Source organism: Aythya ferina (genome assembly GCF_964211825.1).
Source record: "Aythya ferina genome assembly, chromosome: 14".
In the NCBI taxonomy this organism is placed as follows: Eukaryota; Metazoa; Chordata; class Aves; order Anseriformes; family Anatidae; genus Aythya; species Aythya ferina.
The window spans coordinates 7,026,819-7,039,477 of NC_140312.1; the positions used below are offsets into that span (position 1 = coordinate 7,026,819).

A 12,659-nucleotide genomic window follows, 5' to 3' on the forward strand; every position below is an offset into this window, starting at 1 on the left:
TTTGGAATGAAGAGCAGAAATAATCTGCAATAAGTGCATTTTTTGAAGTGGGTCACAGTGGCGAAGAGACGAAGAAACAGGACACACGTGCGGCCCACGGAAAGACTGAGCAAAACACCCTTCCACTGCTAGCAACACGGGGAAGGCTTGTTCTGTGTCGACTCTCGTAATGGATGTTTTATGAGAGGGGAAGAAGGGGGGAGCTGTGCACTTTACGTCTTTTGGTTGAGCCAAATGTAAATACCAATGGGAGATCTTCAGCAGTAACTGCAGTTGGAGGGGAGAGGAGCGGTCTGCTGGGGGACTGTTTGTTTATGCTGGCAGATCGTTCCGCTTCCCCAGAGCACTAGCGTCACTTTGCCTCCACACTTTAACAGAGTGGGTAACACGAGGTGGTCTCCCTTCCGAAAGGAGCCCTTGCACTGCCCGCAGCGCTGACTGGAGAGTCCCAAAGGCAAAGGAATGTTTTTGATGCCTCACTCCTCTTGTCACTGATGCCCGTGAGCCATCTCTAGCTTACCGAGCTGCGGAGGGCTCATTTTCCCCTCTCAAAGTGCAAATGAACTGTTACAACGGGAGGTACTCCTCGCACTTCTCACAGCTATCCCCGCTCTTGCGTTTTTGACTTGCCTGCGAACACATCTGTTTGGAATGAATTAGTGGTTGAAGAAAGAGTGGGGAGAGAAGGGGGGCTCCTGCCTTAAACTTGAACTTCCCTCGCGAGCAGCTCCGCAGGCCCTCAGAGGCTGTGCTTCAGCAGGCTCTGGGATCTCCTGCTGCACCCCGACGGGGCTGGGTGTGCTCCTGTCCTAGGCACAGCTCTGCTCCACGGCCACGGTGCAGGGGAGGTAAATCGGAGGTAACTCGCAGAACGGCTTGGAGTCTCTTAATGGGCTTACTGGGAGAGAAAAAACTGTGTTCCCTCTTCTGTTTCTGGCCTCCATGTGTTGTGCTGATCTTATGCCAAATGTTTTGGACACCTTGTATTTTTAACTGTAAGATAGCTGTGTATTGTTAAAGCGACTTAGTAACTTATAGCGAGACTGTAGAACTCACTTCTCTGAGGTGTAGGAAATGTCCTGCTTCCACTGTGTATGAGACTTTAACTCTGTACTGTCTGACAAAGATCAAATGCTGAATTTCACTTTAATAAATGATCTATCTAGCAACAAGGCCTACGTTCCCTGCTGCATTTGCCTTTCTGCCCTTAGCATTTTCGGCTCCAGAGCCAATGGAGTTTTGCTTTGCATGGATGTTTTGTGCCGGGCTTGTCTGATTCACCATCATTTCCCACCCACCTTCCTAGGGCTGAAAATATTGCAGACGTGGAAGGAAGAATGGCACCTGCTGACTAGGATATGCCAAGCCTGAAGTAGAAAACTCAGGTCATCGGCTATTTTGTGACAAAACTGTGTGGGTTGCTGCAGGAGAAATCACGGAGTCTCTGGAGTGCAACAAAAAGCCTCAGGAGCAAGCTGGAGTTAGCTGGAGAGTTGGGGGACCTTACAGTGCAGGGAATTTGGGGCTTTTCCATGACAGGTTTTTTTTTTTTTTTCCCCTCCCTGTCATGAACAGTCAGTCAAGTGCGATGTCTCATTTGATTGTGTTTCCTAATGAATCTTCTTAATGCAAAGTTCAGCCTTGAGCTTCTGTTTCCTTCTCGAGTACACCCTTGGCTGCGTTTCATGCATGACTTCCAGCTCCCGTCATCCAGTCACAGCGGCGTGCCCGGTTGATAAGGTGGGTGCTACTCCTGAGCAATGCTGACACACAGCATCCCAGTGTTAAATCCATTGAGAGATCCTTTTCTGTGTAGTGCTTTGTTTCATTTTCCTGTAGTTTTTCATCCCGAACATCATTTTTGTACACCAAAGATGTCTAACTTTTTTTTTCCTGCAGCAAGGAAGTGAGTGATGCCAGAAATTGGGGATTTGGTACTTGTTCTCCTGAACTCTGTCATGGCGTTTCCTAAGTCTCTGCTGGCAGTGTCTGAGGTATGTTTTAGCCTTGATTTTTAGCCAGGAAAGAGGTTGTAGTGTAGCTTTTCAGACACTTGGACTCTCACAGAGGATGTTGAGAGTTTTATGTTCAAAATACATGACCTGAATATATCATTGTCAAGTTAAATCACACTGTTCATGTGCAGTAAAGATTTGCACAGATAATTCTCCCTGAAACAATCACACACCGCCTCTTGTATCCCTATTCCTTGGTGCTGTCCTGCAGCCAGCTGACCTGCGCGCTCCTCATTGTTTGTTTTCAGCGAAATGCCCGCGGGGAGGAGGGTGGCAGCTTGTGCTGCTGCTCTTCTGTTTGCTGCTGGTGGCTTCCAGCCATGCGGAACGTGTCTGGTCGTACTGGAGTGGTGCCTGCGGCAGGCGTTTGGTCCCCCCCTGCCCTACGTTCAGGGTGTTAGCTTTTGGCAGGGAGGAAGTGAGAATTCTTGGGAAGCGACCTTAGAGAACTGAGTCAAATTGTGATGATCTTTCTCACTCTGCTGTGAGAAACAGCGATCAGTAATTATTCCTGAGTCTAATCTCTTGGTTAAAGACAGACCTTGATGTATCGGAGAGCTGGGAGAGACTGAGCTGGCACACCAGGAACATCCCAGTGTCATCACCGTCTTTTTTTTTTTTTTTTTGGATATGTCTGGAGGCCTTAGCAAAGAACTGGGAGCTTTTTTGTGCGAGGCAGCGTGCTGCAAGTGTTGTCCCTGTCCCAGGGAGCTCACAGCTGAAGAAGACCAGAGGTGGCACAGGCAGGCACCACGGCACAAGGAGCAAGGGCAGGTCGCTTCTCAGGGCATCACTTGCATGTTGTCAGGCTTTTCTAGGAGGTAGCAGGGAATGGTCTTCAGGTGAGGACAAGGGCAGCATACCCAGTGGAAAGGGAAAAGCTGTGTCATTTATATTCCCAAACAGGTGAGCATGGGTTCTTCTGACAGCACCGTGAGGTGTCTTGTGCAGGGAGGAGAGGCAGAAGGGCTGAAGGAGAACAACCAAGCAGCAGTTACGCAGGTGCCATCTTCAGCAAGAGAGAGTACACTGGAAACTGCAGTGATAGAAACAAACGGCTGGTGAATCTGTGATTTGTATAGACAGACAGATAATGTCGCTTAATCTCATTCTGGCTCCCCGCCAAGCAACCCACAGAAGATTTCATGCTCGAGCCCGGAGAGGAATCCGCTCAGTCTCTTTTTAACGCGTTCACGCTGAGAAACTGCACCAGCAGCAGATTGATTTGATCAAATCCGAACCCGCACGCTCCCCTCTGCACTCCCGGCTGCCGTGCGAGGGCAGTGTTAGCTCAGCAAGCTGGGTGCTGGGTGCTCGCTGCCTGCACCTCCCAGCCCGGGGCTGTGCAACTGCCTGGGGGGACCAGGGACATTTTCCTGTCCCAAGGTTGGCTCCTGCGGAGGAGCTGCCCGTACTTGTCAGATACCGGAAGAGGGATTACGCTGTAGTGGGATGTGGAGATCATAAAAATGGCTTGTTTGGTGGTGCTTTTTTTTTTTCTCCCTGGTGGAGATTGAAATTGAACATGTCCGATTCTCTGCGTGAGCCTTCGTACGGCCTCCTCGCAATGTTGATGGAAACCAGGCTTCGGTTCTCTGCTCCTCAGCAGAAAAGGGCAGCGCAGAGGACTGGGGAAAAATGTGAATGTGGATTTAATGGTTTTATGTTTTAGAGATGTGGTTGAGCAGGCTGAGTGTGGAGAGGAGAACCTCAGAGCTTTTTTTTTTTCCTTCTTTTAATTTATTTCCCTTGTACCCAATAAGGGATGACTGCACAGTTCTGCCAGCACTCAATCTCACTTTGCCAGGAGTTGGAGCCAATTTCACATCTCTTATCCTTGCAAGCACTGTTGGCTTCTTCCCTAAGTACCTCAAAGCCCCCTAATGTGCTTTTACTTAATTGTTTTTGGAACGTTTTCCAAGATCTGCTTCCTTTGCGTGTTGCAGGAAGTGCTCTGTGATCGCTGCGGCATCCTCAGCAGAGAGCACCGAGGTGGAAGCAGAACTGCCAGTGTACAGAAAAGCAGTGGCTGAGACTGGGGAGGAGAGAAGCATCAGGTAGGTGGATGGCTCTGCTGCTCCTGCCACAGGTGGGGATCACCAAGGAGCCTGAGAACAGCAGGCAGCACGTCCAGCCCCTCCGCACATAGGTGGAGGGGAACAGCCCAGCACCTTCCCAGCCACAGGGGGCAGCCAGGATCCCACTGTCCCGAAACGGGGCCGTTCAGCTCTTCCCTGTCTGGTTTGCCCTGGAAGGATCCCTGTGCCCCCTAGGTTGATGTTTTCATTGTTTCAAACCCGCCTTCTCAACAGAACCAGTTTGTTTTTCTTGGAATTTCCATTGGCTTACTGAGCATGAGCCCTGACCCTCCTGTAAAAAGCTGGGATTTAGGAGTGTTTGGTGTTCTGCTGTTGGCCTTGAGTCACCTCAGCTCTCTGTGTCTCCATTTCCCCAGGGATTAAAAACATGTTAAAGGCCCTTCACTGACCATTTCTTATAGGCTAGAACAAAGTACAGTGCTGGGGGAGCCACTGTCCTTCACCCGGCCACTTCTCATCCTCCCTTTTCTCTTTTCCATGACCCTGTTTTCCCCATTCCTCCCTGCTGTTCATCTGATCCAAGTGGCGTTCCCCAAAGGAGGCCAGTAAAGGTGTCTCTGCAAGGACTTTCCCACCTCTTTACGCCATCTTCCTACAAATAGGAGCCTAAAAGTGCATGGAATTGCTTGTTTTCAACCCTAAAAAGCTGGCTTGGTTCCTGGCTGTTTTGCAGCGTGGGTTGTTGAATGCAGCAGCCCAGGCACGGGTTTGTGTCAAGTTGGTGATTGGTGATCCTTCAGAGCAAAGCCTGCCCTCCACTCCCTCCAACAGACATGGGACCAAAGTAGTAGGAACTGAATGGGAAAGGTTGAGCAGGTGAAGGAATTTTAAGGTTAATACAAACCTTGTGCACTAGCTTAGGTTCGTAACTCCTCCCAGCTTCTTGTTTTGGGAAGGAGCTCCCAGCTGAGGCACCTAAACCAGGCTGCTCTGACCCCTGTGTTCCCCTAGCTGCTCCTGTAAGTCAGTTATGGGCCATGAGGATTTTTGTCAGGGTAGCTGTAGTCTAAGAAAAAAAAAAAATAAAAATCCTTTTTCCTCTCAATTCCTCAGCTTTCAGCCACTGGTGACGCCATAAATTCCCCTGGTTCTCTGGTTACTGTAAAGTCTTTCAGGGTGGTCAGGACCTGAATTCCTCATGTGGAAGGAAGAACAAGCAGGCAAAAAGGAAGCACTGCAAGCAGGGACCTTCCCCGCCTCGTCGGTCCCTCTTGCTTTGTGCTCCCTCAGCTTTAGCCACCTGGATAACCACCTGCCCTGCCACCCACCCAGTGAACACCCTCCCACCAAGCCACACTCCCCGCAGGGGCTCCAGCACTGATCCTCCATGAGACAGCCCCGGCTCCCACCAGATTCCATCCTGGAGCTTAAAACCGGCTGCTGTGTGGGACACGAGTGGGCTGTTGTGTGGCACGTGTCATCCAGCTTCAGCTGAGGGCCGTGCTGAGATGCTCTGGGAGAGGAGCAGCAGGAAAATGGCCACGAAGGGTCACTGCAGGAGAAGTTGCTTGCTGACAGGGTTGCTCCACCACCAAGCAGGGCAAGGAATGGTCTTTCTGCAGAGAAAGCCATGGTAAGCACGTGTGCCAAATCCTCTCCAAGCACAGGTCTTGTGAGAGGAGTGAATGCTTCTCCCAACACCCCGCACTGGAGAAGGGGCCTTCATGGAGCGGAGAAATTAAGGTCGGTGTTGGAGAGGTAGGGGCATGGTGCTGGGGGTGAGTGTGGCCATTTTGTAAGCGTTGTTCTTGGGAACAACCTTGTGTCCAAGGACACGTTGTTCTCACTTTTCTTCCAGCCCAAGCAGCTGCATGGAGAAATACAGCCTGGGCAGATGGCAGTGCTAGTAGATCAAAGTAGGGGCAGCCATAAGTGTACAAAGCCAAATTTATTTAAAAATAATTCAAAAAAAAAAAAAATGTGGGAGCCTTTATCTGCCCTCGTGGCTGCAGTCTTCCCAAGCCTGGAGGCTGTTTCTACAGCTACGGGTTGGAAATGCATCTTCCCTTTGGGTGGGTCTCAGAACCACGTGATGAACTGGGCATGGAGATTTGAGGAAAATCGCCCTGAACTTTGCAACTGAGGGGCCCTCCGCTGGACAGCAAACCTTCACCTGAGTGGTACTGGCAGGAGACAGTCTGACTTGGGAGCCAGCAACTGGGCTCAGAGGCTCCGAGTGTTGGGAGAGGATCAAAAAGCTCCCCTGGCTGTAAATCTTTCACCTGCCATGTTACTCACTGGGGCTTGTGGCCATTCCTCCGAGGTCGGCCCCGGGTCAGGATTTCTCCTGTCTCTTTAGCCCCCAAACCTGGAGATTTTTGTCTTATCTTTGACGCCATCTTGACACCGAAAACAAATTATGGCCCAATTACCCTTCCCAAGAGGGGCTGGGGCTACCCTAAGTGCCCAAAACTGTCGGGCGCTTCCTTAAGAGCTGGCAATTAGTGGGGTGCAGGCTGGGGAGCGGGGACACCCCCCCTTGGCACGGGGTCCCCTCCTGCACGGGGACATCCATCCAGCCCCGTGCTGCCTGTGCTGGCCATGCTGTGCCCCTCTTTACATCAGGCAGAGCAGAAATGGGGCTCCCGCTGGCCCCAGCCAGGGGATGCAGAGGTTTGGGGGACACCCCCAACCCAGCTGCCCCCATCCCTGCCCCGTGCCACCACCCGGGGCCTGGCTCTGTGACACCGCAGCCGCCCTGGCCCTGGCCGTGACCTTCGGGGCGACCTTGAGCGAGTCCCTGCTGGGGCTGGGGACCGGCTCTGCCGCTGTTTCGGGTGCCAGCAGGCGCTGAGCTGGGTCCCAGCCCACAGCCCCTGCCCAGTCAGCCCCAGTGCCTCTCCCTCTGCCTTCCCTTCCCTCCCTGCCCCCAGCCGTGCAGGGGCACCGACACCCCCAGCCCTTGCCGTTTTGCTCCAGCTCCCCTCTCGCTCCTGGGTGAGCAGTGGCTGCGTGTTTCTTTCCTTTTTTTTTTTTTTTTTTTTTTTTTTGTCAGATTGGTATTTTATTTGGCTCCATACTGTCTACCGAGCTGTCCAGCGTAACCCTTCCCTCGCTGCTTCTGAGATAAGGCCGGGCTCCCCGGAGATCAGATAAACAGGCCCATAAATACCTACAACAACAACAAGCAGGGTCTCGGCTCGGCAGGAAGGCAGAATTATGTGAAAGAACGCGAGGAGCCGAATCTCCACGCACCAAACTCGGGCGCTGCAGAGCGTGGGGTGGGAAGCGTGCACCGGCCCCGCTGCCCCCATCTCCTGCCCCTTTGGCTGGGTGGGGAGCCAGGGGGCAGTGGGGTCCCCTCTGCCATCCCCAGTGGCTGGATTCCAGCGGAGGGGATGCAGCACGTAGGATGCTGCCCCGCGGCCGTGCGAGCGTGTGCTTCTGCCCGGGCAACCCGGGAGGCTGCCGCTTCCCCGCGGCATCAAGTTCACGGCAGGGTCGAGCCGTGGGTGTGCGGATCCTGGCCACTGAGCTTTGCTGTCAGGTGGCCAAAACCGTGGAGCCGGTGGGTGAGAGGTTCTTGTGCCACTCAGAAAATGTTTCTGGGGGAAAAAAGAGGGGATGCTGAGGGAAGGGGGGCTGGGAGTGACCGGCTGCTGCCTCTCCGAGGCTGCCGGGGCTTCTCTCCCCGCTGGTGGGGTTTGCTGTGGGAGAAAACGAGGCTGCTCTGGGGCATCCCCCAGTCTGCTTTTCCCCAGCTCGGTGATCCCCAGGCACTGGGCTGCTTGCAAATGCACCCCATCCAAAGCCTGCCTTTGGGGCAGGAATGTGGTACAAGGGGACAGGAAAAGTTTAGCGCTCGTTTTCACCCACCCTCAAACACCGTTTGATCTAACCTCACAGGAAAATCCCCTTGCTGGGCAGGGAAACCCTCTGCGGAAGTGGAAACGGAGCATTTGCGCTTGGAAAATCACAAAGGAGCGAGGGAAGCTTGCACGGGCAAGACATTTCCCAGAAGTGTGCTGCCGGCAGGTACCGCTCACCAGAGACGGGGTGAGAGCAGCAGCGATCCCCCCGCTGCGGGCAGAGCACCGCCCGCTCTGCTGCCTGTCCCCGTCCCAGGAGCAGAGCTGGAAACCCACACAAGAAAAAACACCGGAGGCTTTTGGTAGGGCAGCGCAGGGTCCCCGGGCTGCAAGTGATGTTCCCAACAGATCCCGTGGGGCTGGGACTGAGGACACGGCTCCTGTGCATGTCCCCTGCCCTCTACAGCAGAGCAAGTCCCAGCACCCCGTTAACCCTTTGTCCCACCCAGTGCCATAGGACAGCCCCGAGTGGTGCCATGTGGGCAGGGGGATGCGGGCTGGCACGTGTAAACAGGGGCTGGGCTGGGCGCGTTTATGGCACGCTGGATTGCAGCATTATGGAGATGGTTTGGGAGTGTTCCCGTAGAAAGCCAGCCCTTTAAGGAATTGTGAAACTTAGCCATAAAATATTTGGGGCTGATCTGCTGTAAATGTTCTTTTTTTTCGTTCTCCCTCAGATGTGTTTGTTTTTGGAAAGGCCCTGTTGTAGCTTCGCTCGTGGAGTCAGAGCCGCGCTAAACTTTTTACGGCCCGAATGAAAAAAAATCCCCCCGCAGGCGGGTTGCTCCGCTCCGAGAGGCAGCTTTCCTCTCCGCCTCGGTGGAGGAGATGAGGAAACAACCGCGAAGTGGGGCCGGGGAGGCTCGGGAGCAAGGGGAGGCTGCGCACAGCCAGGGTGCTCGGTGAGCTTTAGCTGTGCCGTTCGGGGGCTGTGCACACACCCCGACGGGCACAGTCCTGGCTTATGGACATCACATCGTTATTAATATGCCGTTAGTCACAAAAAATAGGTGTTTTCAAATAGAAAAGTGAACGCTCCCAGCTGATATTAGCCATACAATTAATTTCTGCCTCTTCCCCATCCTAGTGTTCTTTGCCCTGCGCAGCCTGACGAGCGTTCGGGTTGATCCCGGCATCTCCAGGAACGGCAGCGGGGCCAGGCTGGGGATGCAGGATCCAGCCCTGAGCCCCTGTGCGCACATCGTCGCAGCAAGTCCTCAGTAACAAAGCCGCCGCACGGAATAAAGGAACGAGGATTCAGCTTTAATTATTAACAATTATTAAAGATTTATGCCTGAGAAGCAAAAGAGCTGCACGGGGATGATTTGGGGCTGCGTGAGCATCGGCGTGTCCACGGCTGGCTGCGTCCGTCGCGCTGGGACAGCGAGGAGGGGACACTGCAGCTTCCAAAACACGTCCAAGGCAGCGCCTGCAGGGATCGGTCCTGCTGCCACAGCGCTGCCGGTGCCGGAGCCACGCAGGGGGAGCAGGGTCTGGGTTTTCCAGTGAGAGCAGGGTCCTGCATGGGGCCGGGGAGTCGGTGCCTGTGCTGCAATGAAACGGGCTCCATCCAGCCCGCAGGGAGGCCTCATCCTGCCGTCCTTCCCCAGGATGAACGCGGGTTGGGCTGGCTCAGCAGGGAAGGGGCTGCAGGGCAGGGGCAGGCCGGGGATGGGTCCGTGGTGGGGACCCGGCCAGCTCCTGGGGCGAGCAGGAGGCAGCGAGAGACCCACTGCCCCTGGCCGCCCTTCAGGACATGGGCAGAGAGCCGAGCCCTCCCGGGGTCCGGCTCCATCCCCATGGCTGCGCTCACCCTGCGGACATTGCAGCCTTGACACAAAGCGTTCCCACACAAACAGCACAAAAACAGCCCCGAAGGAGACGTGCGGAGGATCCCGGCTGAGCCGTAGCGGAGACAATCCCTTAGCACGGCTCGACCCCGCGGCAGCGCACCGACAGAAGACCCAGCCTCAACCCCACAAAACCCCTCAGCAACACGGGATGGAGGTGTGGGAGCCCCCACCGTGCCCAGAGCCCTGCAGCCCCCTGCCCCTTCCAGCACCACCTCGGTCGCAGAGCCGCGGCTCTTCGCACGGCGGGGAAGGAGAGGAGGCCTTTGCATGAAGTTTAGGTTTTTATTCGTTCGCTTTTGCGGCTGGTTTCGAAGCAGTCAGTTTTTTAAATACGTGCTGCGGCGCGCCCGGTCCCTCGGGAAGTGGTCGTGCGGAGCTGAGGTAGAAAACCCGGCCCAGGAGCGGTCCCAAATGCACCTCTAGGTAGTTTCAACGCAGCCACGCGGCTCGGGGCTTTACAGCAGCGACCGAGTGACACCGGCCCGGCCCGGCCCGGCTCGGGAAGGGAAGAAAGAAGGAAGGAAGGCAAGAAGGAAGGCGGCGGGGCGAAGGAAGGGTGGATTAAACCCGGCCGCCGACGGGGCGGGCAGGATCCGGCCCTCGCTCGCGTCCCGGCGGGGCCCCGCTGCCCGTTCCCCGGGGGAGCCGCCGCGCTCCGGGCAGGGCCGGGCCGGGCCGGGCAGGGGTCGGTCATGGAGCGGGGCTCAGGGGTTCAGTTCCAGAGCCCAGACCTGCTGGGGCCACCCCGTGCGGCCCTTCAGCTTCTTCTCGCCGTGGCCCAAGGGCTGCGAGGAGTAGACCTCGGGCTGCTGCGGGAGGGAGGGGAGACGGGGAGAAAAGAGCGGTGAGGAGCGGAGCGGGGATTTGTTTTCTCTCTCTCTTTTTTTTTTTATTTTTGGATTTTTTGGCTTTTTTCTGCAGCGGGGACACCCGCGGCTCCCCCCGGGCAGCAGCCGGGACAGGGGCAGGACGAAGCGCCCCCCGCGCGCCCGCCCCAAATCCCTCGGGGAACGCGCCCGGGAGCCGGGAGCGCAGCCCCGGAGCCGTCGGGGCGGCTTTTCCTCCACCGAGAGCCCCCGCTTTTTTATTCTATTTTTTTTTTTCTAGGGGAAAAAAGGGGAAAAAAAAAAAAAAAAAAAGCAAAATCTCCGGCTGGGTGTTCCCCCAACCCCGGCGGGGCGCTGGGCAGCGGGGCCGGGCAGCGCAGGGGAAGGGGCCCGGGCCCCCCGCTTACCGTCTCCCTTTTCCTCTTGTTGTCCCGGCCGTCGGCCTTCTTCAGCTCGGCTTTGAAGCCCTCGGGGTCCCCGGGCTGGCTGTCCTTGGCCAGCACCTCCATCAGGTAGGCGATGTAGCTGGTGGCCAGGCGCAGCGTCTTGATTTTGGAGAGCTTGGTGTCGGCGGGCACGTTGGGGATGCACTCGCGGAGCTCGGCGAAGGCGCTGTTGATGCTCTCCGTCCTCCTCCTCTCTTTTTTGGGTCCCCCGACCCCTTTCCTTCGACCCAGGCGACCGCTGAGAGCCTCCAGCCTCCCCTGGCCGGCCGGGCCGTACTCGGCGGGGCCGTAATTAGGGCTCTGCCCGGGGAGCTCGGGGGCCACCTCGGCCGGGCTGAGCACCCAGCCGGGGAAATAGGTGCGCTCCTGGTGGCACCGCGCCGCCGGCCCGAAGAGGAAGGGGTCGTGCAGCATGTGGTGGTGGTGGTGGTGGTGGTGCTGGTAGCCCCCCACCAGGTTCATGGTCCGCCCCGCTGGCCCCGGGGGCCGCGCTCAGCACCGCACCATGGCCGCGGGGGCCGCCCGGGGAGCGCTGCCCGGCTGGGGGCGGCGGGGAGGGGGACGGGGACAGGGACAGGGATGGGGACGAGGATGGGGACGAGGACGAGGTCGACGACGACGACGGGACGCTCCTCCGTGGGGCTGCGGCGGCGGCGGCTGGCTTTGGGGTTTGGGTTGTTTCGTTGTTGGCTCCTTTTTTTTTTTCCTTTTTTTTTTTTTTTTTTTTTTTAACCCCTTCTGGAGCCTCCCCAGCTTTGCCTTTATATAGGGCCGGGGGGCCCCCGGGGCTCCCCCCCCCGCCGCGGAGCCAATGGGCAGGGGAGGATGCTCAGGGGCCCCGGGGGGAGCGGGGCGGCGGAGGGGGGCGTGCGCCGCGCTCCCGGCTCGGTTTCTTTGGGCTCGCACCTCCGCCGCTCGCTTTCTCCTCCCGCTTGGTCCCTGCCCGCGGGGAGAAGGGGGCGAGGAGTGACCCGAGGGGGGACCCCAGCCCCTGCCCCGTCGCCGCTCGATCCCCTTCGCTTTTTTGCTGCCGGTGGTGGGGGTGCCCGAGCCCCCTTCCCCGGAGCGCAGCGCCCGTCGGGGGGCGAGGGGTGGCAGCGGGGGAGCTGCGGGTGCCGCATCCCTGACGGCCGGGGCAGGAGAGCCCCTGGGGGCCGCAGTCCCGGGGCAGGGTCCCAGACCCACACGGGGTAGACCCCACGGGAGCGTGATGCAGTGTGGCGAGGGCACGGCAGCACCCGGAGTGCCAAGGGTGCTTGGAGTACGTCGGGGAGTGGGGTGAAGGCACCGCGGGGTGTCCTTTGGGTGTCCGTAGGCTGGGCGCATGGGGTGGGCTCCCATCGCTCAGGGCACGTTGCACACGCGTGTGCAGCACACCGCTGCGTTGCACGACTGCACGCCGCACACACACGGGTTCGCCGCACACGTGCTGCTCACACAAAGACCCCCACGTCTCGAGCGGGAGGTGCTGCACGCCTTGCTGGGCTGTGCACAGCACAACCGGCACGGGCATGGGCTGCGGGCACAGCTCACGGGCACGCACCCACGCTCAGGGTGCTGCAAACCCCCCCGGGCTGCACGCACACACATGATCTGTGCACGTGCACTGT

The 12,659-nt window shown here is 57.3% G+C and overlaps 1 protein-coding gene and 1 long non-coding RNA gene across 4 annotated transcripts; one reads left to right on the forward strand and one right to left on the reverse strand.

Moving 5' to 3' along the window:
* The first annotated feature begins 1,557 nt into the window (after positions 1-1,557).
* LOC311444784 lies at positions 1,558-9,230 on the forward strand. 2 transcript variants are annotated; one of them, XR_014698062.1, is made up of 6 exons: positions 1,558-1,740; positions 1,900-1,994; positions 3,962-4,072; positions 5,168-5,687; positions 7,961-8,089; positions 9,011-9,230. It is a non-coding gene; the product is annotated as an uncharacterized lncRNA (long non-coding RNA). The 2 variants fall into 2 exon arrangements; XR_014698063.1 differs by lacking the exons at positions 1,558-1,740; positions 1,900-1,994; positions 3,962-4,072; positions 5,168-5,687 and adding an exon at positions 5,728-7,051.
* An 814-nt stretch (positions 9,231-10,044) lies between these two features.
* On the reverse strand, positions 10,045-11,743 carry HAND1 (heart and neural crest derivatives expressed 1). 2 transcript variants are annotated; one of them, XM_084536173.1, is made up of 2 exons: positions 11,011-11,743; positions 10,045-10,582 (listed from the first exon to the last, which is right to left on the reverse strand). In XM_084536173.1, exons 1-2 carry the CDS (start codon positions 11,509-11,511, stop codon positions 10,481-10,483), a joined length of 603 nt encoding a protein of 200 aa, XP_084392299.1. In that variant the 5' UTR covers positions 11,512-11,743; the 3' UTR covers positions 10,045-10,480. The 2 variants fall into 2 exon arrangements, with proteins under 2 accessions (XP_084392299.1, XP_084392298.1); XM_084536172.1 differs by having other exon boundaries at positions 10,045-10,585.
* Between the last annotated feature and the right edge of the window lie 916 nt (positions 11,744-12,659).